Raw genomic sequence first — 27927 nt, 5'->3', positions numbered from 1 at the left:
TTCATTTGGGTGGTAAGTTGCATGACCGAGCAATAAACGGTGAAAGTAGTGTAGTGCAGAAGTGTAAAAAGTGGCCTGGTCATTAAGGGTGTTTAAGCTAGGGGGGCTGAAGTGGTTAAATACCAATTCTAATTGAACCAGGAAAATGTATTGGATGGATCAAACACCTCTTGTGAATTTTGCTGTTAAGCCCCTTTTTTGTTAGAGAACAGCAAGTTGTGCAAAAAGTACTGAAACATTGAACAGTTGGACATGTACATTCAAAAGTTTAGAGAAGGTCACATTAAGTTCACCTGTAAAGGTTAGGCTTCCTGCACTTTTTTTTTTTCAGTTTACATTCCGTTTTTTGCATCCCGTATACGGAGCCATTAATTTCAATGGATCCGGAAAAAAAAAAAAAAGGAAGGTACACGTTTCCGTATTTCCGTTCAAAGATAGAACATGTCCTATTATTGTCCGCATAACAGACAAGGATAGTAATGTTCTATTAGCCGCCAGATGTTCCGTAAAAATCGGAATGCATACGGATGTCATCCGTATTTTTTGCGGACCGCAAAATACCGAAAAAGCCATATGGTCGTGTAAAGGAGGCCTTAGAGTGCATTTTAAGTTCATCCTGAAATTTCACCCGCAAGCGAAATATAGCTAACTGTTTATGAGAAGTGTATTTCTGTCCACTACACAGTGGAGCGAGATACTCCTAAACAGCTGTTCCGCTGGGACCCGCACCAGTGTCGAGAACGGAGCCCTGCAAGTGAAGGAGGGCGCACTGCGCATGTGCAGCCGCCTCCATTCATTTTCTATGGGACCGGCCGCAAAGAAATGAATGGGAGCGGGGGCCGCGCATACCTATATATCCTAGCGATGTGCCCCTATTGTCCATGATGAGACAACCCCTTTAATGGCCTTTTCTGAGGAGAGGCCATCAGTATAAAAATCCTAAAAAAAAAACTTGAATTCCTATGAAACATACACTGCTCAAAAAAATAAAGGGAACACTTAAACAACACAATGTAACTCCAAGTCAATAACACTTCTGTGAAATCAAACTGTCCACTTAGGAAGCAACACTGAGTGACAATCAATTTCACATGCTGTTGTGCAAATGGGATAGACAACAGGTGGAAATTATAGGCAATTAGCAAGACACCCCCAATAAAGGAGTGGTTCTGCAGGTGGTGACCACAGACCACTTCTCAGTTCCTATGCTTCCTGGCTGATGTTTTGGTCACTTTTGAATGCTGGCGGTGCTTTCACTCTAGTGGTAGCATGAGACGGAGTCTACAACCCACACAAGTGGCTCAGGTAGTGCAGCTTATGCAGGATGGCACATCAATGCGAGCTGTGGCAAGAAGGTTTGCTGTGTCTGTCAGCGTAGTGTTCAGAGCATGGAGGCGCTACCAGGAGACAGGCCAGTACATCAGGAGACGTGGAGGAGGCCGTAGGAGGGCAACAACCCAGCAGCAGGACCGCTACCTCCGCCTTTGTGCAAGGAGGAACAGGAGGAGCACTGCCAGAGCCCTGCAAAATGACCTTCAGCAGGCCACAAATGTGCATGTGTCTGCTCAAACGGTCAGAAACAGACTCCATGAGGGTGATATGAGGGCCCGACGTCCACAGGTGGGGGTTGTGCGTACAGCCCAACTCCGTGCAGGACGTTTGGCATTTGCCAGAGAACACCAAGATTGGCAAATTCGCCACTGGCACCCTGTGCTCTTCACAGATGAAAGCAGGTTCACACTGAGCACATTTGACAGACGTGACAGAGTCTGGAGACGCCGTGGAGAACGTTCTGCTGCCTGCAACATCCTCCAGCATGACCGGTTTGGCATTGGGTCAGTAATGGTGTGGGGTGGCATTTCTATGGAGGGCCGCACAGCCCTCCATGTGCTCGCCAGAGGTAGCCTGACTGCCATTAGGTACTGAGATGAGATCCTCAGACCCCTTGTGAGACCATATGCTGCGGTTGGCCCTGGGTTCCTCCTAATGCAAGACAATGCTAGACCTCATGTGGCTGGAGTGTGTCAGCAGTTCCTGCAAGACGAAGGCATTGATGCTATGGACTGGCCCGCCCGTTCCCCAGACCTGAATCCAATTGAGCACATCTGGGACATCATGTCTCGCTCTATCCACCAACGTCACGTTGCACCACAGACTGTCCAGGAGTTGGCAGATGCTTTAGTCCAGGTCTGGGAGGAGATCCCTCAGGAGACCGTCCGCCACCTCATCAGGAGCATGCACAGGCGTTGTAGGGAGGTCATACAGGCACGTGGAGGCCACACACACTACTGAGCCTCATTTTGACTTGTTTTAGGGACATTACATCAAAGTTGGATCAGCCTGTAGTGTGTTTTTCCACTTTAATTTTGAGTGTGACTCCAAATCCAGACCTCCATGGGTTGAAAAATTTGATTTCCATTTTTTTTTTGTGTGTGATTTTGTTGTCAGCACATTTAACTATGTAAAGAACAAAGTATTTCAGAAGAATATTTAATTAATTCAGATCTAGGATGTGTTATTTTTGTGTTCCCTTTATTTTTTTGAGCAGTGTATAAAGGATTAACAAAATTCCTAAATGCAGTTTTGACTAGTATCAATGGTGCAGATTTTTTTAAATGGAGTATTTTAGGGGGATTGTAATATAAACGTCCCTCAAAACCATTTTAAAACTATACGGGCCCCTAAAAAAAAAGTTTAGCAAGAAAAAGATAATAAAGCAAAACAGGCAGGTGTAAATTCGGTCTGACAGAGCTTGAGAGCACAGCCACAGCTACTGGGGCACATTTACTAAGATGGCTTTTTTTGCGGTGGGGGGGTCTTAGTTTCCCCCTTGCTCTGCCATTAGATTGGTCTAATTTATGATGAGGCGAGTGTCTGGTCATAAATTAGGCTCATCTATGGTTGTTTTTCACCAACATTTACGGTTTCCAGTCGTAAATAGTAGTACATTTTGCTCAGCCACCGAACACGGAAAACCAGCCATGCAACTAAATATTGTCGCACGTCCAGTTAAAAAAGCACCCGTGACTCCTTTTTTTAACAAAAAATTTAAAAATTAAAAAAAATCACAAATCCCTTCATAAATGACCCCCACTTTGTGAGAACTCGGGGTCGGTGCAACAATGTTTTCGTGATTGTAGTTTTCTGCTCCATGGATACAGCAAACTGTGCAAAAGTTGCATTAAAAGTTGATTATAACACTGCAGCGATATTATGTGACAGAGGACGATGAGTACCGATACTGCTAAATAACGTTATGTATCTGGCTGACATTAGCGATGTGCTAATATGCTTTATAACTCCCTGCCTGCCAACGTTCTCTTAAAATAAAGACTTTTAAAATATGCTACTGAGCCTCTAGGTGCTATTAGGACATTGCTTCAGCACCTGGAGGCTCGGTCTACGCACCCTTTGGCACGCCCAGGTCCAGTTGATCGACTTTCGCATTCTCCTCAGTGTCCCGTAAATCCTGTGCATGCGCCGCCCCGTTTAGTATTCGGCGCAGTGAGTGAAGGACGCGCTCCTGCTGCCGGCTTCCTCACTGCACCGTAGCGAGTGTTTTTTTTTTCTTCTAATAAGCAGAAAAGGGGGCACTAATGGGAGCATTATTGTTACTGAGGGCCATTATTGGTACGGGGGGGGCACTAATGGGGGCATTATTCATTCTGGGGGCATTACTCTTACTGGGGACACTAATCGGGGGCGCTAATAGAGGCATTAATATTATTGGGAACCAAAGTATGACAGCGACTTAAACGCCTCCGAACCGCCTAATGCAGGATCGCGTTCTGGAGGCGGCAGCCCTGCGCACAGTCACGCATATACGCGTCATCTCGCGAGACGCGAGATTTCGCTCAAAGCCGGCCCGCGCATGCGCATCGCGGGCCGGCAAAAGTTAGAGGATAAGTTCGTCACCAGCCTGCCAGCAACGATCATTGGCTGGCAGGCTGGCGATTTTCAAATAAACGAATGAAAAGCCAGATAACACATCATATTAGTAAATATGATGTGTTAAATGGCTTGTCTGCTCCTCTGCTGGTCCTTTTCGTCGGTTGGTTCCAGCAGAGGAGCAGAGATCACTGTGAGTAGCACCAACACTACACTTAGCCCCAGATCACCCCCCATCACCCGAATTAACCCCTTGATCACCCCTTGATCGCCCCTGTCAATCACCTAGTGAAAGGAAAAAAGTGATCAGTGTAAACTGTCACTTTTTTTTTTCACTGGTATTGACTGATAGGTTTTAGGATAGTTTAGGCCCCTTGGTTAGGTAGTTTAGCGTCAGTTAGCGCCCAGCCCACCGCACCGCAGTCACTGATTCGCTGATCAGCGTATCGCTAATCAGCATTTGTACATTTATAGTATCTGTAAGTGATCAAAACTGATCACAGTCAGATCTATAATTGTATTAGTGTCACCTTAGCTCACCCTCCACCCAAAACGCAGTGTTTGCCCGATCAGGCCTGATCGGTCGCCCACACGTGCGTTCACCCACACCCGCCCCAGTGACAAAAAATATATTTTTTTTTGATCACTGCACAATCACTTTCCAAGCACTGCGGCGATAAAAAAATCAGTTTTGATATTTTTTATCAACCGCAGCGGCCTCCGGTACTTCGCTAGCCTCCCCTTTGTAAGACAGGCTTGCTTTTTTTCTTGGGTAGTCTCAGGGAATACCCCTAAATTTAGTAGTCCAAATGTCAAACAGGGGATATTCTTCTGAAGAGGCCTACAGGCTTCTGACCCAGTCGGATGAGGAATGGGAACCCTCATCTGACGAATCTAGCGGGTCAGAATATGAACCTGTAGAGAGCAGTGGCTCTCTGACCCAAAGTTCGGACGAGGAGGTCCCTGATAGAACCAGGCGTACCCGGCCCCGTGTCGCTAGACCACAGGTTGCGCAGGATCCGCTTCAAGAGCAGCAGAGTGGGGCTGGCGCTGTCGGATCACGTGGTGAGGCATACACCAGCAGCGCAGCCCTCCCTGGACCTAGTACCAGCACTGCCGTACAACATGGTGAAGTGGCGAGCACCAGAAGGGCAGTTGAAGCTGGTACAGTGGCACGTGCAGTAGTTACCCCGTCGCAGCCACCGCACAAACAGGCCCGTAGAGCCCCTAGAGTCCCTGAGGTGCTGGCAAATCCTGATTGGCAGTCACCAACTTCAGCCGCACCTGTAGTTCCCCCTTTCACCGCCCAGTCTGGAGTTCGGGTTGAGACAGCTCAAATCGGTTCGGCCCTGGGATTTTTTGAGCTGTTCTTGACTGCGGAGCTCTTGGACTTAGTCGTGGCAGAAACAAATCGTTATGCCACTCAATTTATATCCGCCAACCCGGGAAGCTTTTATGCCCAGCCTTTCCGGTGGAAACCAGTCCAAGTTTCCGAAATTAAAATTTTTCTGGGCCTTCTCCTCAACATGGGTCTAACCAAAAAGCATGAATTGCGGTCATATTGGTCCACGAACCCGATTCATCACATGCCCATGTTCTCTGCTGCTATGTCCAGGGCACGATTTGAGGCCATCCTGCGTTTCCTTCACTTTAGCGACAACACCACCTCCCGTCCCAGAGGCCACCCAGCTTTTGACCGGCTCCACAAAATTCGGCCCCTCATAGACCACTTCAACCAGAAATTTGCAGATTTGTATACCCCAGAGCAAAACATCTGCGTAGACGAGTCCCTAATACATTTTACCGGGCGCCTTGGCTTCAAACAATACATCCCAAGCAAGCGCGCCCGGTATGGGGTCAAATTGTATAAGCTCTGTGAAAGGGCCACAGGCTATACCCACAAATTTCGGATCTATGAGGGAAAAGATCAGACCCTGGAGCCGGTCGGTTGCCCTGACTACCTGGGGAGCAGTGGGAAGACAGTCTGGGACTTGGTGTCACCCTTATTTGGCAAGGGGTACCATCTTTATGTGGACAATTTCTACACAAGTGTGGCCCTCTTCAGGCAGTTGTTCCTAGAACAGATTGGCTGCTGTGGCACCGCGCGAACTAGTCGCGTGGTCTTCCCCCAACGGCTTGTTACCAGCCGTCTTGCAAGGGGGGAGAGGGCTGCCTTGTGTAACGAAGAACTGCTCATGGTGAAATGGTGAGACAAGCGTGACGTTTACATGCTCTCCTCCATTCACGCAGACACGACAATACAAATTGAGCGAGCAACCCGTGTCATTGAAAAGCCCCTCTGTGTCCACGACTATAATTTGCTCATGGGAGGGGTGAACTTCAATGACCAGATGTTGTCTCCGTATTTAGTTTCCCGACGCACCAGACGCTGGTATAAGAAGGTGTCTGTATATTTAATTCAATTGGCTGCATATAATAGTTTTGTTCTCTACAGTAAGGCTGGGAGAACACGATCCTTCCTCAAATTTCAGGAAGAGATCATCGAGAACCTCCTGTAGTTAGCCGTCTACACGAGCGACATTTCCCCAGTGTCGTTCCTGGTACCTCAACCCAACCGTCACCCCGAAAAAGATGTTGTGTCTGTAGCAGGAGTGGAATAAGGCGTGACACACGCTATTTCTGTCCTGACTGTCCTGACCACCCTGTCCTATGCTTTGGAGAGTGTTTCCGGAAGTACCACACACAGGTACACTTAGCATAGGGATTGCATCTCACAGGACAGGCACACAGGGCTATTAGGGCCCTTTTACTCACAGCTGCTGCAAACCTCTCCTTTCACCTGGGATAAAGTGCATAATGTACTTCGCCACATCTTTGGGCGATTTGCGCTTTGCACATTGTCCCATGGGGAAGGAGAGGTTTGTCCTATAAAAGGTAAAAAAATATATATAAAAAAACAAGGTAAGCAAAAAAGTTAACTTCAGTTCAAAAAGTTAAAAAAAAGTTTATATGTTCTGTTCAAAAGTTATTATAAAGTTAATAAAATGTATTGTGTTGCGGCCTTTTTTTTTCTTTTTTGTTTTGTTTTTTTTACCTTCCAGGTGGACCAACCGATCGACTAGCTGCAGCACTGATGTGCATTCTGACAGAAGCATTGCGCTGCTGTCAGATTACACACAAGTCGGTGTATGCGGCGCTGCAAGACGAGATTTCTCCTCTGCAGTAAAAGATACGTTTGCCGAGGCATATGAGCTGAGGAGGTGGCGGTGTTCATATGCTTTGGCAAACACTTTGTATATATATAAAAATAAAAAAATCCCGGCAATGATTTATTCATCCACATCGATTGATGTGAATGGAGAAATCTGGTTTGCCAGGGCATACGGGCTAAGTGGGTTTGGATGTTGGGCGGAGCTCCTATGTCCTGGCAGACGCCTTTCCCCTCCTTTTTTTTTTTTTGGCAGAGATTTTTTCATCCACATTGATCGATGCGAATGAAGAAATCTGTGCCGTTCATTTTTTTCTTTCAGCCCGGAGGCTGAACGAAAAAAAAATCTCATTACCCGTATGCTCAATATAAGGAGAATAGCAGAAACTCCTAATGCTGGGCATACATGTAATGATTGCGGAGACCCTCAAATGCCAGGGCAGTACAAACACCCCACAAATAACACCATTTTGGAAAGAAGACACCCCAAGGTATTCACTGAGGGGCATATTGAGTCCATGAAAGATTGAAATTTTTGTCTCAAGTTAGCGGAAAGGGAGACTTTGTGAGAAAAAAACCCAAAAAATCAATTTCCGCTAACTTGTGCCCAAAATTTTTTTTTTCTATGAACTCGCCATGCCCCTCATTGAATACCTTGGGGTGTCTTCTTTCCAAAATGGGGTCACATGTGGGGTATTTATACTGCCCTGGCTTTTTAGGGGCCCTAAAGCGTGAGAAGAAGTCTGGGATCCAAATGTCTAAAAATGCCCTCCTAAAAGGAATTTGGGCACCTTTGCGCATCTAGGCTGCAAAAAAGTGTCACACATGTGGTATCGCCGTACTCAGGAGAAGTTGGGGAATGTGTTTTGGGGTGTCATTTTACATATACCCATGCTGGGTGAGATAAATATCTTGGTCAAATGCCAACTTTGTTTAAAAAAATGGGAAAAGTTGTCTTTTGCCAAGATATTTCTCTCACCCAGCATGGGTATATGTAAAATGACACCCCAAAACACATTGCCCAACTTCTCCTGAGTACGGAGATACCACATGTGTGACACTTTTTTGCAGCCTAGGTGGGCAAAGGGGGCCACATTCCAAAGAGCACCTTTCGGATTTCACCGGCCATTTTTTACAGATTTTGACTTCAAACTACTTACCACACATTTGGGCCCCTAGAATGCCAGGGCAGTATAGCTACCCCACAAGTGACCCCATTTTGGAAAGAAGACACCCCAAGGTATTCCGTGAGGGGCATGGCGAGTTCCTAGAATTTTTTATTTTTTGTCACAAGTTAGCGGAAAATGTTTTTTTTTTTTTCTTACAAAGTCTCATATTCCCCTAACTTGTGACAAAAAATAAAAACTTCTATGAACTCACTATGCCCATCAGCGAATACCTTGGGGTGTCTTCTTTCCAAAATGGGGTCACTTGTGGGGTAGTTATACTGCCCTGGCATTCTAGGGGCCCAAATGTGTGGTAAGAAGTTTGAAATCAAAATGTGTAAAAAATGGCCGGTGAAATCCGAAAGGTGCTCTTTGGAATGTGGGCCCCTTTGCCCACCTAGGCTGCAAAAAAGTGTCACACATGTGGTATCTCAGTACTCAGGAGAAGTTGGGCAATGTGTTTTGGGGTGTCATTTTACATATACCCATGCTGGGTGAGAGAAATATCTTGGCAAAAGACAACTTTTCCCATTTTTTTTATACAAAGTTGGCATTTGACCAAGATATTTATCTCACCCAGCATGGGTATATGTAAAATGACACCCCAAAACACATTGCCCAACTTCTCCTGAGTACGATTAATAACAAAAAAAGTAAAAATGTCAGCAGCAATGAAATACCACCAAATGAAAGCTCTATTAGTGAGAAGAAAAGGAGGTAAAATTCATTTGGGTGGTAAGTTGCATGACCGAGCAATAAACGGTCAAAGTAGTGTAGTGCAGAAGTGTAAAAAGTGGCCTGGTCTTTAAGGGTGTTTAAGCTATAGGGGCTGAGGTGGTTAAAGAGGACCTTTCATGGGTCCAGACATTATAAACTAACAGGATACGTAGGGCATAGTGCAGGGATATAACTGCACTTACTATTTTCCTGGGCGCCGCTCCGTTCGCCCGCTGTGGCCCCCGTTGTATTCTCCCGCCTGGTATGCTAATAGCACCGGAGCAATGAGGAGGAGACGCAGTCTTTCTCAGTGGGCGTCTTCTTCTCCCTGTAGATCTGTCCAATCGCAGCGGAGAGCGTCACAGCCAGGGAGAAAAAAAACCTCCTCTTCTCCCGCGCTCTGACGCTCTCCGCTGCGATTGGACAGCCAGGGGAGAAGGAGACGCCCACAAAGACTCTGTCTCCTCCTCATTGCTCCGATGCTATTAGCATACCAGGCGGGAGAATACAAGGGGGGCCACAGCGGGAGAACGGAGAGGCGCCCAGGAAAATAGTAAGTGCAGTTATATCCCCGCACTATGCCCTACGTATCCTGATACTTCGTTTATAATCATCGAAAAATCCAGCAATTGTTTCTCCTTCATGCACGGAAACCGCAGGTAAGACCTCGGTACTCGAAGCAAAGAATAAATATTGGATCCAGCACAGTGCTCGGTCCAATATGGTTTCTTTACTTAGTTTATAATGTTTGGACCCATGGAAGGTTCTGTTCAGCCATACCCCCACAACCACTTCAGGGTGTGCTTTAACTTAGCCAGTAATTTTTTTTTAAATGTGGCAACCCTAGTTGCTATGGGCAACTAATTTTTTTAAAAATATATATAAATCTCCCCCATAGTCTCCTGCCTCAGCCGCTTGGTAGATTGTGGTCACAGTTCACACTTGCAGCAGATTGTTTTTTATGCCCTTGCGACCAGTAATTCGCAACACGCCATTGTGACGACACGTGACTCTCCGCGGCAGACCGGAAGTGTGACGCAAGTATCGCGATAACATCCTGCATCCACTGAGCAGTCGGCGTGAAGCGGTCGTCGAGCAGGCAGTGTAGCCACAGTTCCGTCTACTCTTGTGTTACTGATCCTGGAAAGCTGGCGTCCATGAGGGACTCGATGAAGATTTTCGTCGGTAACGTCGACGACCGGACGACGCAGGAGGAGCTGAGCGAGCTCTTCGAGAAGCACGGCACGGTGGTGAGCTGCGCCGTCATGAAGCAATACGCGTTCGTTCACATGAGAGGGGAGGACCGCGCCATGAAAGCGATCGAGGAGCTGAACGGCCGGGAGCTCCACGGCAAGAAAATGGTGGTCGAGCTGTCCAAGCCCCGGCCCCAGAACACCTGGAAAATATTCGTCGGTAACGTCGGCCCCGGCTACGACGCCACCGAACTGCGAGCCTTGTTCGAGGAATACGGGAAGGTGATAGAGTGCGATGTGGTGAAAGGTAATGGCGGAGGATGGGCGGCGAGAAAGAGAGTTAGGAGGTCGCGGGCAGAAAGGAAGGGAACTAAAATGGCCGCCTGTGTGCTGGGGACATAAGATGGCGGCTGTTAGTGCGCGCGCTGTACCTCATAGCGAGCAGTGCGCCTGCGTCCTCCATGACGGCTGTGCCCATAGCACCTCAGGGGGTTCACCTGACAGAATAGGTAAGTACTTACCTGCCAGATCCTGTACCAGCAGTCACAGGTCTACATTTCTATAGCCATGTAAATAGAGTCCAGTGGGATCTGGCAGGTAAGTACTTACCTGTTCTTTATTTCAGATCCCAGGGGTTGTTGGATTTTCTCTAAGCACTAGACAACCCCTTGAAGCTAGTTAGATGCCTCCCCCCCAGAGCCATCAAATACCGTATACTGCCGTTTCCAGCGCTGCAGCTCCGGTTTCTGGTTACATGTCAGTCACTAGCCTACCTATCACATCCTGGGCCCACACCGATACCGGCCCTCTGCACGGCGCTATATTATCCGCTCACATCTATAGAAATGTCCGATCCTCGTCTACAAAACGGACAAGAATAGGACATGGTTTATCTTTTTTGCTGCCTGACAGAACAGACATACGGATTCAGGCAGCGCGCGGTGCGCTGTCCGCAATAATTTTTTTTCCGCCTCATTGAAATTGTTCCATATCTTATCTGCAAAAAATGCAGATCGGACGAGGAGCAAAACTTGGTCAGTGTTCATGAGACCGGATCAGGGAGCAGACAGGACACTTAACCCGGTGACCAACTTTTCTGTTGCAGATCCGCCAATTCCAGGACTCCTGTCATCCAAGATGGCGACACTACTCCTTAGAGATGCACACTGTGCATCGGTAGTGAATCACTTCCTGCTGCCCTTGGATTGGCCGGCTCTGCTCATGTGAATAGTGTCGGCCAATCCGAGAGCAGGAAATGTCCTGGAGTACCGATGCAGTGGGAAGGGGCCAATCTACAGGTGAAAAAATGAAATTGAGGTCACCATACAAGTGTTCTGTACGTCCCCTAGTTACTAAGAACTTCTCATAAACGGGAGGATCACTAAGGATATTCAGATGAAAGGTCCTCTTTAATTATTATCCTACCTGATAGTGCGGCCCCCACCGATGTCTTGGCACTTTTTTTATTTCATTTTTTTTTATAAAACCAACCCCCCCCCCTCCTAATTCATCCGCTGTGGTCCCTGTATCTTTTGGCGCCTCATATGCTAATGAGGCGTCTTGGTTATACTAGGCGTGGACTTGTATTTCTTCTGGGTGCGGTTATCTTCTCCCTGGCTGCGAGCTGCGTCCCGCCAGTAGAGGGAGCTCAAGTTCCCGTGAGAATAGCAGCTCCTTCTCCTGGCTAAGAGTGGGACGCTCTGATTGGATGCGCTCGAAGCCAGGGAGAAGATAACTGCGAAAACAGGAGAAATACAAGTCCATGCCTAGTATAACCAAGACGCATCATCAGCATATGATGCACCAAAAGATACAGGGACCACAGCGGACGGATGGGGGTGTTCTTTAGGGGGAAAGAAAGTGCCAAGACATCAGTGGGGGCCGCACTATAAGGTAGGATAATAAGGGAGTCTGTCACCTCCATATGGCCATATACAGCGCTCACATGGCTCTGTAGCACACCTATACAGGATTGTCACGGTACCTTTGTTCTTTTCTTTAGATTTGCACCAGCAGGAAAACAAAGTTTAATTCTTATGCAAATGAGCACTCGCAAGTGCCCAGGGGCAGCATTCAGTGTGTAGGTGCCCAGGCTGCCCTGCCTTTTCACTTTACTCCTCCCCAGTCTCTGCCTTTGCCCATCGATGAGGCAGGAGACTTGGAGGGCGGGCAGAGGAAGAGGCTGGGGAGGAGTAAAGTGAGAAGAAGGCAGGACAGATCGGGCACCTACACACTGAATGCCACCCCTGGGCACTTGCGAGTGCTCATTTACATATGAATTAAACTTTGTTTTCCTGCTGGTGCAAATCTAAAGAAAAGAACAAAGGTACCGTGACAATCCTGTATAGGGGTGCTACAGAGCCATGTAAGCACTGTATATGGCCATATGGAGGTGACAGACTCCCTTTAAGGATATCCTGGTGACAGGTTCCCTTTAAGGCACTCATGTTGATTAGTGCATTGTCAGGCGGAGATGGCGGCGGGGAAATGATTTTCTCTCTGCTGCGGTCACAGGTTGAGTTTTCGACTGCACCATGGCCCAAGTGGTGAGAGGTGGTAGAAGTAAATATATTTCCTCGATTGAAATAGCAATCTGTTGTTAATCGACCGATCAGCGCCCTACATGTAACGTCGTCTTGTGGGGAAATGGCAGCCGAATTTCTGAGAATCTGCTGTCTACTCGTGTCGACTCAAATTATCGTCACCGATATGATTTCTGCTCGGCACCAGTTGTGCGGTGTATCGTCGTGCTTCACGCGTGATCTGTACAGAACCATGATGGATGTGGGAAGCGGTGGCACTGATTTCCCCGGTCTTTGTTCCTGCACTGCTCGTACCCATGCACGGCAGAGGGCATCAGGAGTCTACCTCCAGGACAGCGTAGCAGCCATATGTTTACTGCAAGGTTGGACCTCATCCTAAGAGTCTTTGGCCAGGGTCACATCACAGTTTTTTTTTGTTTTTTTTTTCGTTCTTCTGGTCCATTAGAAGAATAGAAATATAAGAAAAACATGGACCCTGTATTTTAAAAGAGTTCTTTGTGCTTTTAATATTGATCAGGATAGGTCATCCATATCAGATCGGCAGAGGTCCGGCACCCCCGCCGCACAGCTGTGTGAGGGGAAGGTGCGTGTCTGCCGGCTCTCCCTGCTCACTGCTATGGCAAATCAGCAGCGAACAATAAGAGAGACCGCACGGGCACACTTTCCCACGCCTTCCCTTTATACAGGTGATCTGCAGGGGTGATGAGTGTCAGACCCCCGCCGGTCTATTAAAAGCCGGAGAACCCCTTTAAGCATCCTTTTATACACATTTGGCATCCTGCATGCAGGAATTTTTTTCTGTCTGAGATCTGTTATTTTTAGAGATTTTGACATTCGGTCACGCTTCGTTTGGTGGTAAAAGCAGAATTGCGTTATGGATTCCGTTATCACAGACCGTAACGCAATTCTATGACGAATCCCTTTAGGTCAGTGGTTCTCAACCTTTCTAAAGCCGTGACCCCTTAATACAGTTCCTCATGTTGTGGTGACCCCCAACCATTACATTTTTTTCCTTGCTACGTCATAACTAATTTTGCTACTGTTATGATGACCCACCAAAAACACGCACAGACACCAATACACCAAATGTTAATTCAAATACACAAGTATTCATTCATAACCACAGAACTTTAGCATAAATACAAAATATTTGTAAACCAAATAAATAACTTTAAAATAAATAATAAACAACAAATACCCCCTAAAAAATAAATCTGTACACCTCAAATAACTCAGTGGTGCTCACAGTACCCCCCCCCCCCAGAAAAAATAAAAATAAATCAGTGGTGCTCAGGGTCCCCCAAATAAATAAATCAGCGGGGCTTCAGGTCTACCCCAAAATAAATAAATCAGGGGTGCATCAGGTCTACCCCAAAATAAATAAATCAGGGGTGCATCAGGTCTACCCCAAAATAAATAAATCAGGGGTGCATCAGGTTTCCCCCCAAATAAATAAATCAGGGGTGCTCGGGGTCCCCCAAATAAATAAATCAGGAGTGCTCGGGGTCCCCCAAATAAATAAATCAGGAGTGCTCGGGGTCCCCCAAATAAATAAATCAGGAGTGCTCGGGGTCCCCCAAATAAATAAATCAGGAGTGCTCGGGGTCCCCCAAATAAATAAATCAGGAGTGCTCGGGGTCCCCCAAATAAATAAATCAGGAGTGCTCGGGGTCCCCCAAATAAATAAATCAGGAGTGCTCGGGGTCCCCCAAATAAATAAATCAGGAGTGCTCGGGGTCCCCCAAATAAATAAATCAGGAGTGCTCGGGGTCCCCCAAATAAATAAATCAGGAGTGCTCGGGGTCCCCCAAATAAATAAATCAGGAGTGCTCGGGGTCCCCCAAATAAATAAATCAGGAGTGCTCGGGGTCCCCCAAATAAATAAATCAGGAGTGCTCGGGGTCCCCCAAATAAATAAATCAGGAGTGCTCGGGGTCCCCCAAATAAATAAATCAGGAGTGCTCGGGGTCCCCCAAATAAATAAATCAGGAGTGCTCGGGGTCCCCCAAATAAATAAATCAGGAGTGCTCGGGGTCCCCCAAATAAATAAATCAGGAGTGCTCGGGGTCCCCCAAATAAATTAAGCCTTGCTCAGCCAAATAATTAAAATAAAATTAGCCAGGCTCAATTAAATCATTGGTGGCAGTGGTGCTCAGCGGCGGTGTCATTAACGAAAAAACTCAGACCTCAGCAGACAGGCCCGACTTAACCGTCCAGACGTCAGGCTCCTTCAAGCACAGGCAGTGATAGGACATCACTTCCTGTGCGCGAGGATAAGGGGCCGCTGCCGTTGTGCGGGCGACCCACAATAGGAAGCCTCAGGCGACCCCGCCGGAAAGGGCCGATCGACCCCTAGGTTGAGAACCGCTGCTTTAGAGGCATTCTGTTATTCATTCCGTCATAATAGAAGTCTATGGCCTGCATAGCGGAGAGGACCCCCCTGCATAACAGTAACAGGACGGATCTGTTTTGCAGCCCATAGACTTGTAGTATGATGGAATGAATAACAGAATGCCTCTAAAGGGATTCCGTCATAGAATTGCATTATGGTCCGTGGTAACGGAATCTATAACGCTGTTCACCTTTTACCACCAAACAAAGCGTGAACAAATTTCTAAATATGAAATTCGCTCATCTCTAAAAAATAACAGATCTCAGACAGAAATGGCTAAAACGGATGCTAAATGTGCAGAACTGTTTTCCAGCACCGCTTTGAGTGCTGATGCCTTCCCGCAGCTTACCAAGCACAGTGCCGTACGTTGTATAGCCTCTTGGTGTTGCAGATCAGCCTCTTTCACTTCAATGGGACTGATCTGCTCCTAGGCCACGTGATCCATGAACCTGTTGTCACTAGGAAAGCAGAGTAGGCCGTGGCATTACCTGTGCCCACTGCAGGGGTTCTGATAGGAAGGCAGAGGGAGTCTCTTCCTTCTCCCTAGCTCCAGATGCCGTGGTCAGCCTTGTTTGTAGAGTCTGAAGGGTTAAATGGCGGGGTTCCGCAGGATTGCCATCCCTCAACATTGAGGCCGAGTGCTGACTGTATGATAGAGCCAGCGGGTGCCGCATATAGAGCAGGCTCACCGCAGCAGCCTGCTCCATACAATTGCAGGTGCATAGTGTTCTACATGTATGGCGTTATGCGTTAAGGGGTTAAATGTAAGAACCCTTTTCCTTATTTATCTGTTCTAAATGATCAGAAAAATAAACAGTGATGTGAACCTGGCCTTTCCCAAGTGCTCCCCACGGCCATAACCCAGCCGCCTTGTACCATGCAGATTAATTCTTGTTAGTGTTTACTTCCCATTAAAATATTTTTCTGAAGTGTCGCCTTATTTACGGTCACCCACCCGATCTTACATCTGGAAGTGGAGAGTTTCTGGTATCTTACTGACAGTACAACTGCGGAGGCCATAGTATGCCCATAGGTGGCATTGGGTACCTTGACATCTGTACTGCCCAGTATGCTGCCTGCATCTCTGTATGCCTGATGTCACATTGGGATGAAGACCTCAAAGTGGCGCCTTTTAAAGGTGTTGTGCAGCCCCTAAATGCGATAAGATAAAAAATACTCTCCACTTAATCCCCCTCTGTTCTGTATTTATACTGCTGAGGCCAGTGATTGGTTGCAGCTCTGACTTGTGCTATACAGGCACATTATTGCTGCAGTCAAGTAAACTGATCTCAAGGTGGACCTTAATGGTGGGGGATAAAGTGATTATAGGATCTTTTTATTTTATTGCGTTTTGGGGCTCTTGATATTTTTAACAAAGTAGGGCAACACCTTTTAAGATAAAATGTTTGACATCTTCCTCTTGTAAAGAAGATGATGGGTCACGTGTCATTTCATCTGTATCTGCTCGGCTCCAGGCGTTTTAGCTGATCTCTCCAGTGAGAAGCATAGATGACGGGCCCATTATATAGTGGAACTAAAAAAACAACAACCTTAATGGATCGTGATAAATCCATTAAATGGATTGTGATGGATCCTTTTTAAAAACTTCACCTGATCAGTCCTGATGAAATGGCCCCAGGACCTGGACGGAGCATCCATTCCCCCCGGGTACTACAGTCTCTAGATAGAAAGCTAGTTATCCAACACAGTTGCACTTATATGTCCATAAAGAAGAGCATATTCAGTAGTCTGACCTGTTGGTTAATTTGGAGCTTAGCGATTGTTCACATTAAGTTGTTACATGAGAATTTGTGATTTAGATTTTTTTGACTGGCCCTCTGACCTAAGGCCTATCGTAGACATTTCAAGCTTATACGGTGTAGGTAACAAATTCTGAGAGATGTATAACATATTTTCTTTTCCTCTCCTTGTATGCTACTTCATCAGACTATGCGTTCGTTCACATGGAAAGAGAAAGCGAAGCTAGGGACGCTATCGACAAACTGAATGGCAGAGAGATAAGAGGCAAACGGATAAATGTGGAGATGTCGAATAAAGCTCATCGGCCCATGAGCAGTAACGGTAGTTCTCATAGCGGTCGCTCACATAGGTCTCATGAATACCGAGATGCACCACAGAGCCGCTCTGAGACGTATAACCGCAGGAGAGCACCTGAAGCGGCGTATGCATCCTATGCACTGAAATCACCATATGAGCGCTATGGTGGAGATTCTGCGCGATATGACAGTAGAGTGCGTCCATCTTCCCCAATGTATTACTCACGAGACAGGAGTCCCCTGAGGAGATCGCCCACAAGATCATACTATGAGGGGGCAATGGCCTCGGCTGCACTTGCATCAAAATATCGTTCTGCAACATCAGACTATAGTTCTTTGTCATCCGCCTATGGGGTCCAGACAACTCCGTCATTTTCGTCTGCCTTTAGCAGCCAGACATACGCGTTGTCTTCTGCTTATGCTAGCCGAGCCCCTACTGCTGGAAATCAGTCAGGATACGAGAGCCAGGCCTCTGCATATACTGTAGATCCCTCTTCATATAATACCCAGGCAGCTGCAGCTTATCGGCCACAACCAGCCTCGGGATATGCTACACAGGTTCCTTCAGTGGCGTCGGCCTACAGCACTCAGACGCCAGCCCACGCTTATGGATCCATTTCTACCACGGCTACTCCCTATGCGCCGGCAGCTGCACTGGGTACTGCATATCGTCAGCCGCAGACTTCCGCCTATGATCCCTCCCAAATGTCAGGTCTTGGAGCACAGCCTGCTTATTCAACCATACCGGCTACAAATGACGTGCTCTTGTATGAGCGCACCTGTCTGTCACCGCCCCGAAGTTCTGCTTCCGATAGTTTCAAGAAAGCGGCAGATGCTTATAAAAGGTAAGTAACTGAAAGGTATATGTGCGCATAATTGACAAGCGTTGGCTATGCTGTGTTAAGGGTATCGTCTCTTGGGTCTCAAAAAGATGTCCTGTTTTCTCATAGCAGGAAATGGGCATGCAGTTTTTTTGCCAGGCCTGGTCAAATCTTTGCCACTCTTAGAAGCCAGCTACAATGACCTACTCTAAAAGCGGGATTGGCTTTAAACCTCACATGAGGTGTTGCCTCTGCAATGTTCAGCATAGAGCTCTCTATGGTAGTTAGAGCATGACCCCTCTCTAGTAGTAAAAATGAGATCTGTTCTCTCCTCTTCATTTTCAGGTAGCGATAGTAGTCCCCTCCAATTTCTCCAGTAGCCACAGTAGTCCATGTCTTCCTCAAAAAACCTTACCCAGCAGCCAGCCTCCTTTTTCAGTATAGTAGTCAGATGCTAGACACCAGTAGAGCGGCAGTTGTTGTGCAACTTGGTGAAGTGCTCTAAATGCTCCAGCGATTGCCAGGTTTCCGTGAAGCCTGTAGACAAAATAAAGAAGAACCCCTAGTTTACTGTGACTTGTTTTCAGTCAGCGCGAGGCGGTTTTTGTAAAGGCTTACAGAAATCTTGCAGATGCGTTCTAAAAGTGCTCATGCATGCATACATATTTATTATGGCTTTTTGCCCAGTTTTTGAATTTTTTTATTTCCTAATGGGTTACACACACTTTTTTTTTTTTTTTAAACCACACACATTAATATTTTCGAGCTACTACTTGTGTGGTTGACATTTGCTTTTATCATACCTTTTCTCTAGCATTAAAAATTACTTTTGTTTCGACCGCAGGCTTGCTCCTGACCGCCGTTACGCTGAAATAGCTGATTATCGCCGATTAACACAGAAGCCACAGGATTCCTACCACCGATCGCCGCCCAAGTCTAATGTGGATTTTCGTCGTGCAGCTGAAACACAATCTGAATACCAGCAGCAATATGCCGCTTACAATGATTATCTAAGGGCGGCACAAGCAGCTGGCTATCCGCGCCGTATGTAACACCTCTTTTGGGTGGTTGGCAATAGTCAGTTTCGGATGAGTTTTTTTATATTATAGGATGACTGTCAAACAATGTCCCTTTGGCAGGCAATCATATTCCACGTGATTGATGGTCTGCTAAAGGCCCTTTTTTTTTTTTTTTTTTTTTTTTTTTTTAAACCCCTTTTGCTTATGTGTTCTTTTGCAAGGCTTTAATGTAGGTTGTCCAAATACCCATATTGAAGACCTATCCCCAAGAGTCGGACCCCTTCCAATCTGCCTATTCTGAGAATAGGTCATCAGTATGGGAAACCAGACAACCCCTTTAAGGCTTTGTAGATAAGTTTCATTTTCTTATATATGAGAAGGAGCAATTCCTTGATTTGTGTTCACATCATCTACAAATGTATAGGGGAGGGGGGGGGGGGTTTGCTTGTGTTCCCTCCATATCTTCTAACCCTGTTCTAATGTTACTAGATACAGCATATAAAGGAGATAACAGTAAAAGTTGTATCTGACTATGGCGTTCCCGTCTTGTGAAATACTTTGAACATTTGAACACAAGTAAATAGCATTTCGAGGTGACGTTTAAGTTTGGTAGTACTTGGGGGGGGGGGGGGGGGAGCACACACCTCTCCTAACCAAACTTCTCTAACTGTTTAACCTCATAAGCTTAATAGGGGGAAAAAAAGTGTGTGTGCGCCACCTTGACTGCTTACTTTGAGCTCTTTTTATCAATTAGCTTGACTTATGTCAGATCTCCTTGTAGTACACACTAAAGCTACCTTATATATAGCAAATAAATAAACTTTTTGACACCGTAAGGCCATGCAAGCCATCTGAATGAGCTACATTTTCTGATCTACTTTAACCACAAACGTATGCATTTCTGATGTAAATATTACGTAGTATACAATTTAAGTGCAAACTATATTTTCCTTGCAACACTCGCCGGTCACTCATGTTAAAGCGCCTGTTGTATTTTTCACAAGCAAATCCAATTAAACTTTCTATTTTTGTTTTCAACTTTTCTTGAATTATTTAAGTCTCTACACCTTGCCTAACTTTAACCCCTTAAGGACACACGACGTACCGGTACGGCATGTTTCCCGAGTCCTTAAGGACACATGACGTACCGATACATCATGTGCTGTTCCGATCACTGGCGGGCGGAACAAGGTGCCTGCTCAAATCATTGAGCAGGCACCTCGGCTAAATGCGCGGGGGGGGGGTCCCGTGTCGGCGATCGCAGCAAACCGCAGGTTTGCAGCGCTTTCTGCAGTTTCTGATCCCCCTCGGTCCCTGACCGTGGGGATCAGAAACTTTTTAAAATGCCCAAAATTAAAATTCCCCCCCCCGCACCCCTGAATGATTTTATGCAGGCGGGATCGCGATCCCCCGCCCGCCGCCTCTTGAATATTCATTGGCGTCCAGTGGGTATACCAGAGTGTCAGCACATAAAATACACTACACATATTAGGTATCGCCATGTTTGTAACGACCTGATCTATAAAACGGTCATGTTACTTTCCCCGCACGGTGAACACCATAAAAATAAAAACTATGAGGAAATTGAAATTTTGCCCACCTTCCCAAAAAAGGTAATAAAAGTGATCAAAAAAGTCGCATGTACGCCAAAATAGTACCAATTAAACCGTCATCTCATCCCGCAAAAATCATACCCTACCCAAGATAATCGCCCAAAAACTGAAAAAACTATGGCTCTTAGACTATGGAAACACTAAAACATGATTTTTTTTTTGTTTCAAAAATGAAATCATTGTGTAAAACTTACATAAATAAATAAAAAAGTATACATATATCACACGACCTAAAAGCTATTTTGTCATCTTGCGTCACAAAAAGTGTAATAGCAAGCGATCAAAAAGTCAAATGCACCCCAAAATAGTGCCAATCAAACTGTCATCTCATCCCACAAAAAATGAGACCCTACCTAAGATAATCGCCCAAAAACTGAAAAAACTATGGCTCTCAGACTATGGAGACACTAAAACATGATTTTTTTTTTGTTTGTTTCAAAAATGAAATCATTGTGTAAAACTTACATAAATAAAAAAATTGTATACATATTGGGTATCGCCGCGTCCGTGACAACCTGCTCTATAAAAATACCACATGATCTAACCTGTCAGATGAATGTTGTAAATAACAAAAAATAAAAACTGTTCCAAAAAAGCTATTTCTTGTTACCTTGCCTCACAAAAAGTGTAATATAGAGCAACTAAAAATCATATGTACCCTAAACTAGTACCAACAAAACTGCCACCCTATCCCGTAGTTTCTAAAATGGGGTCACTTTTTGGAGTTTCTACTCTAGGGGAGCATCAGGGGGGCTTCAAATGGGACATGGTGTAAATAAACCAGTCCAGCAAAATCTGCCTTCCAAAAACCGTATGGCATTCCTTTCCTTCTGCGTTTACGACCACATATGGGGTGTTGCTGTAAACTACAGAATCAGGGCCATAAATAATGAGTTTTGTTTGGCTGTTAACCCTTGCTTTGTAACTGGAAAAAAAATATTAAATTGGAAAATCTGCCAAAAAGTGAAATTTTGAAATTGTATCTCTATTTTCCATTAAATCTTGTGCAACACCTAAAGGGTTAACAAAGTTTGTAAAATCCGTTTTGAATACCTTGGTGTAGTTTCTTAGATGGGGTCACTTTTATGGAGTTTCTACTCTAGGGGTGCATCAGGGGGGCTTCAAATGGGACATGGTGTAAATAAACCAGTCCAGCAAAATCTGGCTTCCAAAAACCATACGGCGCACCTTTCCCTCTACGCCCTGCTGTGTGCCCGTACAGTAGTTTACAGCCACATATGGGGTGTTTCTGCAAACTACAGAATCGAGGCGATAAATATAGCATTTTGTTTGGCTGTTAACCCTTGCTTTGTTACTGGAAAAAATTTATTAAAATTGAAAATTTGCCCAAAAATCTAAATGCTGAAATTTTATCACCATTTGCCATTAACGCTTGTGGAACACCTAAAGGGTTAACGATGTTTGTAAAATCAGTTTTGAATACCTTAAGGGGTGTAGTTTCTAGAATGGGGTCATTTTTGGGTGGTTTCTGTTATGTAAGCCTCACAAAGTGACTTCAGACCTGAACTGGTCCCTAAAAAGTGAGTTTTTGAAAATTTCAGAAAAACTTCAAGATTTGCTTCTAAACTTCTAAGCCTTGTAACATCCCCCAAAAATAAAATATCATTCCCAAATTGATCCAAACATGAAGTAGACATATGGGGAGTGTAAAGTAATAACTATTTTTGGAGGTATTACTATGTATTATAGAAGTAGAGAAATTGAAACTTGGAAATTTGCCATTTTTTACAAATTTTTGGTAAATTTGCTATTTTTTTTAATAAATAAAAATGAAGTAAAATGAAGTAAAAAAATTACTTCATTTTACCAGTGTCATGAAGTACAATATGTGAAGAAAAAAATGGCCTGGATAAGTCAAAGCGTTTTAAAGTTATCAGCACTTAAAGTGACACTGGTCAGATTTGCAAAAAATGGCCTGGTCCTTAAGGTGAAATAAGGCTGTGTCCTTAAGGGGTTAAGCTGGTGTTATATCCTCTTTAGATGAGATGTCCTATTCGCAGAACAGTTGATAAATGTCTGACTACTGAGCCCCCCACTGATCCTAAGAATCATGAATGGAGACGCTCTATCCACAGTTGGGGCTGGCAGAGTGATCTTTCACAGTTCCATATACTTGGGGGGGGGGGGGGGGGAGACACAGGACAGCTGTTATCACAATCAGACACTTATCACCAAACCTGTGTATAAGTGATAAGATGTCATTCTGGGACAGCAGCCTCAAGCAGGTTTTGTTTGTCAATAATTTTATAAAAGTTGCTTGAAGAATTTACTCTGATCTACCACCCGGGAGCCAAGTGCAGATATTATGTGTGTGCTTTCCTGACTTTGCCAATGAGCCTCAGGTATCCAATTTGAAATGGCTTAAAGGGGTTGTCTGTGTTCAGAGCTGAACACGGACATACCTCCATTTTCACCGAGGCAGCCCCCCTGACTTTAGCATCGGAGCAGTTTATGCTCCGAAGCTCTCATTTGCCCTGCGCTAAATCGTGCAGGGCAAAGGCATTTTTAGGAGTTGCGGTGATAAACGGAGCTGTCCATAGGGTTGCCAGGAAGCCCGGTGACATCACTGCCACTGATGGGTGGGCTTTAGTGCTGCCCAGCCAGTAAAACTGCTAAGGCAGCGCTAAAGCCGGCCCATCAGGCGCTAAAGTTTCCGCCCGGCCGTGTGCTTATAAACAAAAGAGCCCTTGCCCTGCGCGATCTAGCGCAAGGCAAGGGAGCGCATCGGAGCATGAGATGCTCTTATGCTAGCCTCAGGGGGGCTTCCGGGGTGAAAATAAGGGTGCCAGGACATGTCATGTTTGTCATGAACAAATAAAACCTTAGTAAAATAGTTTTGAAAGCCTTCATCATAGAGTAATGTTCTTTAAGAAATGCATAAAAAACACATTTGACACAAAACAATTGGAATCGTTTATATGGGCAAATTATCAGGACTAAACAGTTGTACGAATGCTTGTTCCTGATAATTACCCAACATGATGGGTAGGTTGTCAGTAAAGTTTTGAATACTTGACGTAAAGTTGAAATAAAGGAAACCTAATACATCCAGAAATGAGGTGTGGGTAAGCCAAAATAATCTTTGCGATGTACATCTCCACAGGAGTAGTTATCTTCAGTTCAATAAAGTATCCACAAGTAAAGATGTACATGTAGCTACGGTTTATAATATAAATGGGGTTCAATAAGTAGTAAGATAGCATCAAGATATGAAAAAAACTGTGTCAAGATGTTCAATCAGAAATACAAGACACTAATGATTTCAGTTGACCGGGATCCCATCACGTAGTACATTGGAAGACTAACTTGAGGCAGTCACCTGCAAATACATTTGTGTGCCTAAAGAACTAATGCTAATGGAGTGTTTGGATAAACCATGAATCTGTGGTATCAAATAATTTCACGTAAGTACCATTTAAAATGTTAACAGAATAGTAATGTCAGGTACAGAAGCGAAACACCTTGCAGTGAGACCTGGATCAATACTTAAAATGGAGTTCTGAGGGCAGATTCTCATGGTAAAAAAAACATTGTTTATCCGGCTTAAAAATCCACAATGAATTCCATAGATGTTACATGCAGATTTTGGTGGTGATATCGGAAGAAATACAGTCTCTGCAGAGGGCGCAGTCACATGACCGATCTCCAGAGCGAGTCCGAAAAAGTGCAAGTAAATGGATAACCAGAGAAGCGACAGATGAAGAAATAGAGAAAATAAAGACGCTTTTACACTGACAAATTATTGGGCTCATTATTTGGAACTAACATTTCTATGAACACTTGTTAAAGGGCTTCTGTCACCTCCCAACCACCAATTTGACTTATTATATTTGATAATGTAAGCAGATTCCATATATGCCCCTCTTACCTCGGGCTGTGCATTAATTACAGTAAAAAACATACTTTTATTATATGTAAATTTCTTCACTACCAGCAAGTTGGGCGGACTTGCTGGTAGCCGCCGCATCCTCTGTTTGAAAAAACGCCCCCTTCTCCACTTGATTGACAGGGCCAGCGAGCGCTCTCCTCCTCGCTGGCTCTGCCTGCAGCCTCAAATCCTGCGCCGTACCGGTCGCCATTCGGCGCAGGCGCTCTGAGAGAAGGACGGCCGCTTCTTCCTCAGTGCGCCGATGACGTCAGTCCTACACCCGGAAGAGAAGACCTCTCTTCCGGGTGTAGGGCTGACGTCATCGGCGCAGGTGCACTGAGGAAGGAGCGGCCAAGTGAGCATCCTTCTCTGAGCGCCTGCGCCGAATGACGACCGATACGGCGCAGGCGTGGGATTTGAGGCTGCAGGCAGGGCCAGCGAGAGGAGGAGAGCGCTCGCTGGCCCTGTCAATCAAGTGGAGAAGGGGGTGTTTTTTCAAACAGAGGATGCGGCGGCTACCAGCAAGTCCGCCCAACTTGCTGGTAGTGAAGAAATTTACATATAATAAAAGTACGTTTTTTACTGTAATTACTGCACAGCCCGAGGTAAGAGGGACATATATGGAATCTGCTTACATTAACAAATAAGTCAAAAACTGAAAATTGGGGGGTGACAGGAGCCCTTTAATGATAATTGCCTCTTGAAAATGTGCCACCAATCACCTGATGAGTATGTCACCCAAAATCATTGTATATGAGCAGCAGGTTGTGCTGCGTAAACAGCTGTAGGGGGATTGTGGACGGAGTTGCAGTCGCTTGTCCCCATATTGAGGAGATGATTGCTGCATGTTATCCCCTCAATTGATGATTAGTGAATTTTCGGTTCCTTCCGAATAATTATTGGATGCTAGAAATGTCTCTATAACTGACTAGAAGACATTTTGCCCAATTGACAGAGGGGGCATATCACAGACAGAAGCAGGGTGGTGGTTTTGATTAAAATTGCCCACTATCTAGTCCACTCTAACTTAGCTGTTAGGGACTGTTGAGGGCAGTGGTTACTGAAGGCATGCACACCTAGTGAACAGCCTCTGGAAGGCCAGGCAGGCTACCATTAGAACCATTTCATCTGATGACCAGGATGAGTAGTTTTCTTGTCCACCATCCAGCCACAGATGGCACCTTTATTACACCTCTGTCTGAACTATTTCTAAGCACTTAGCAAAAGGAAATTTAGTGCCATAGCATCCATTACATGTCCTGCCATTGACAGACAGCCACTGTTAACCTTTGCAGTTATGTCGTGAACGGAAAACCTTGGAGTGCTATGTACTGGAACTCAGGTACGTCATCCGTGCTCGGTTGGTGGAGGGGAAGGTGAGAGCTGCTGTGTGCTTCAATATGTACTGGAACTGTATCGTCTTAAAGAGGACCTTTCACCGATTCTTACCCTATGAACTAACTATACAGACATGTGGAGCGGCACCCGGGGATCTCACTGCACTTACTATTATCCCCGGGCGCCGCTCCGTTCTGCCGCTATGCCCTCCGGTATCTCCGCTCACTAAGTTATAGTAGGCGGAGATACCAGTCCCTAAGTTATGGTAGGCGGAGTCTGCCCTAGCGCTGGCCAATCGCAGCGCAGAGCTCACAGCCTGGGAGGTTATTTTCTCCCAGGCTGTGAGCTATGCAATGCGATTGGCCAGCGCTACAGAAGAACAAGGGCAGACTCCGCCTACCATAACTTAGGGAACGGAGATACCGGAGGGCATAGCGGCAGAACGGAGCGGCGCCCGGGGATAACAGTAAGTGCAGTGAGATCCCCGGGCGCCGCTCTCCATGTCTGTATAGTTAGTTCATAGGGTAAGAATCGGTGAAAGGTCCTCTTTAAGCAACAAATCTGGGTTCAGTTTGGGACAATAAGAGTGGGGGGCTTGGCGGGGCTGATCTGATAGCAGTGGGGGCATCACATGGCAATGGTTGGCGTGGGGAAAATGTCAATGGAGGGGCTGATGGCACTGGGGGGAACTGATGCACTTGGGCTGATCGCAAAGGGTGTTGGGGACTGATGGCAGGGGGTCTGATGAGTTTTTATAAAGGAAAACAGTCATTCATTTTTTCTTATTAGAGTACTCGATTATTTGTAAAAATAATAGTTTGCTGCAAACCTAGACAGCATCGCACATAATTAGGCCTAATTCACACTTTAGTTATTTGGTCAGTTATTTCCATCAGTTATTGTGAGCCAAAACCAGTAGCGAAGGATACTCAGTCATAAGGTATAATGGAAAGCTTTCCTCCTGTACTGTGTTTTTGACCCGCACTTGGGTTTGGCTCACAATAATTGATGGAATTAACTGATCAACTAACTGAAGTGTGAACTAGCCTTATAATGATTTATAAGCATGTGAGACCTGGAATCTACTGAATAAGGCCTCTTGCACATGACCGTTTTGGTTCACAACCGAGCCTCAGTTTTTGCGGCTTGGATGCGGACCTGTTTACTTCAATGGGGCCACAAAAGATGTGGACAGCACACTGTGCTGTCCGCGTCCGTTGCTCCATTCCGTGGTCTGCAAAAATAATATAACCTGTCCTATTGTCTGTTTTGCGGACAAGAATAGGCAGTTATATCAATGGCTGTCCGTGCCGTTCTGCAGATTGCAGAACACACATGGACACAATCCGTGTTTTGCGGATCTGCAATTTGCGGACCGCAAAACACAACGGTCATGTGCATGAGGCCTTACACTGATATAATGCTGTCAGTGTAATTCACTAGATTCCAAGTTTAACAAGGAGACAAAGCCTTATAAATGGAGACAGAAATTGAGATACAGACATAGATATTGTGACAGAGATAAAGGGATATATACAGGGTGGGTCATTTATATGGATACACCTTAATAAAATGGGAATGGTTGGTGATATTAACTTCCTGTTTGTGGCACATTAGTATATGTGAGGGGGGGAACTTTTCAAGATGGGTGGTGACCATGGCGGCCATTTTGAAGTCGGCCATTTTGAATCCAACTTTTGTTTTTTCGATAGGAAGAGGGTCATGTGACACATCAAACTTATTGGGAATTTCACAAGAAAAACAATGGTGTGCTTGGTTTTAACGTAACTTTATTCTTTCATGAGTTATTTACAAGTTTCTGACCACTTATAAAATGTGTTCAATGTGCTGCCCATTGTGTTGGATTGTCAATGCAACCCTCTTCTCCCACTCTTCACACACTGATAGCAACACCGCAGGAGAAATGCTAGCACAGGCTTCCAGTATCCGTAGTTTCAGGTGCTGCACATCTCGTATCTTCACAGCATAGACAATTGCCTTCAGATGACCCCGAAGTCTAAGGGGGTCAGATCTGGAGACATTGGGGGGCCATTCAACTGGCCCACGACGACCAATCCACTTTCCAGGAAACCATCTAGGAATGCTCGGACCTGACACCCAT

The 27927-nt window shown here is 45.6% G+C and overlaps 1 protein-coding gene across 1 annotated transcript; it reads left to right on the top strand.

The window, feature by feature from the left end:
- The first annotated feature begins 9972 nt into the window (after positions 1 to 9972).
- LOC120981205 (RNA-binding protein 14-like) lies at positions 9973 to 19994 on the top strand. The gene is made up of 3 exons (XM_040410745.1): positions 9973 to 10440; positions 17016 to 17970; positions 18791 to 19994. Exons 1-3 carry the CDS (start codon positions 10098 to 10100, stop codon positions 18996 to 18998), a joined length of 1506 nt encoding a protein of 501 aa, XP_040266679.1. The 5' UTR covers positions 9973 to 10097; the 3' UTR covers positions 18999 to 19994.
- The last annotated feature ends 7933 nt before the right edge of the window (positions 19995 to 27927 follow it).

This window comes from Bufo bufo, chromosome 10 (assembly GCF_905171765.1).
Source record: "Bufo bufo chromosome 10, aBufBuf1.1, whole genome shotgun sequence".
Taxonomy (NCBI): Eukaryota; Metazoa; Chordata; class Amphibia; order Anura; family Bufonidae; genus Bufo; species Bufo bufo.
Note: the sequence above shows the minus strand (reverse complement) of the source record. Positions and strands in the feature narration are given on the sequence as shown.

What these genes read in the sequence shown, in the direction of transcription:
- LOC120981205 (XM_040410745.1), top strand. Translation starts at nt 10,098, where the DNA reads ATGAGGGACTCGATGAAGATTTTCGTCGGTAACGTCGACGACCGGACG. An exon ending in AGAGTGCGATGTGGTGAAAG is followed by an intron (nt 10,441 to 17,015) that starts GTAATGGCGGAG and finishes CTACTTCATCAG; the next exon opens with ACTATGCGTTCGTTCACATG. An exon ending in GCGGCAGATGCTTATAAAAG is followed by an intron (nt 17,971 to 18,790) that starts GTAAGTAACTGA and finishes TTTCGACCGCAG; the next exon opens with GCTTGCTCCTGACCGCCGTT.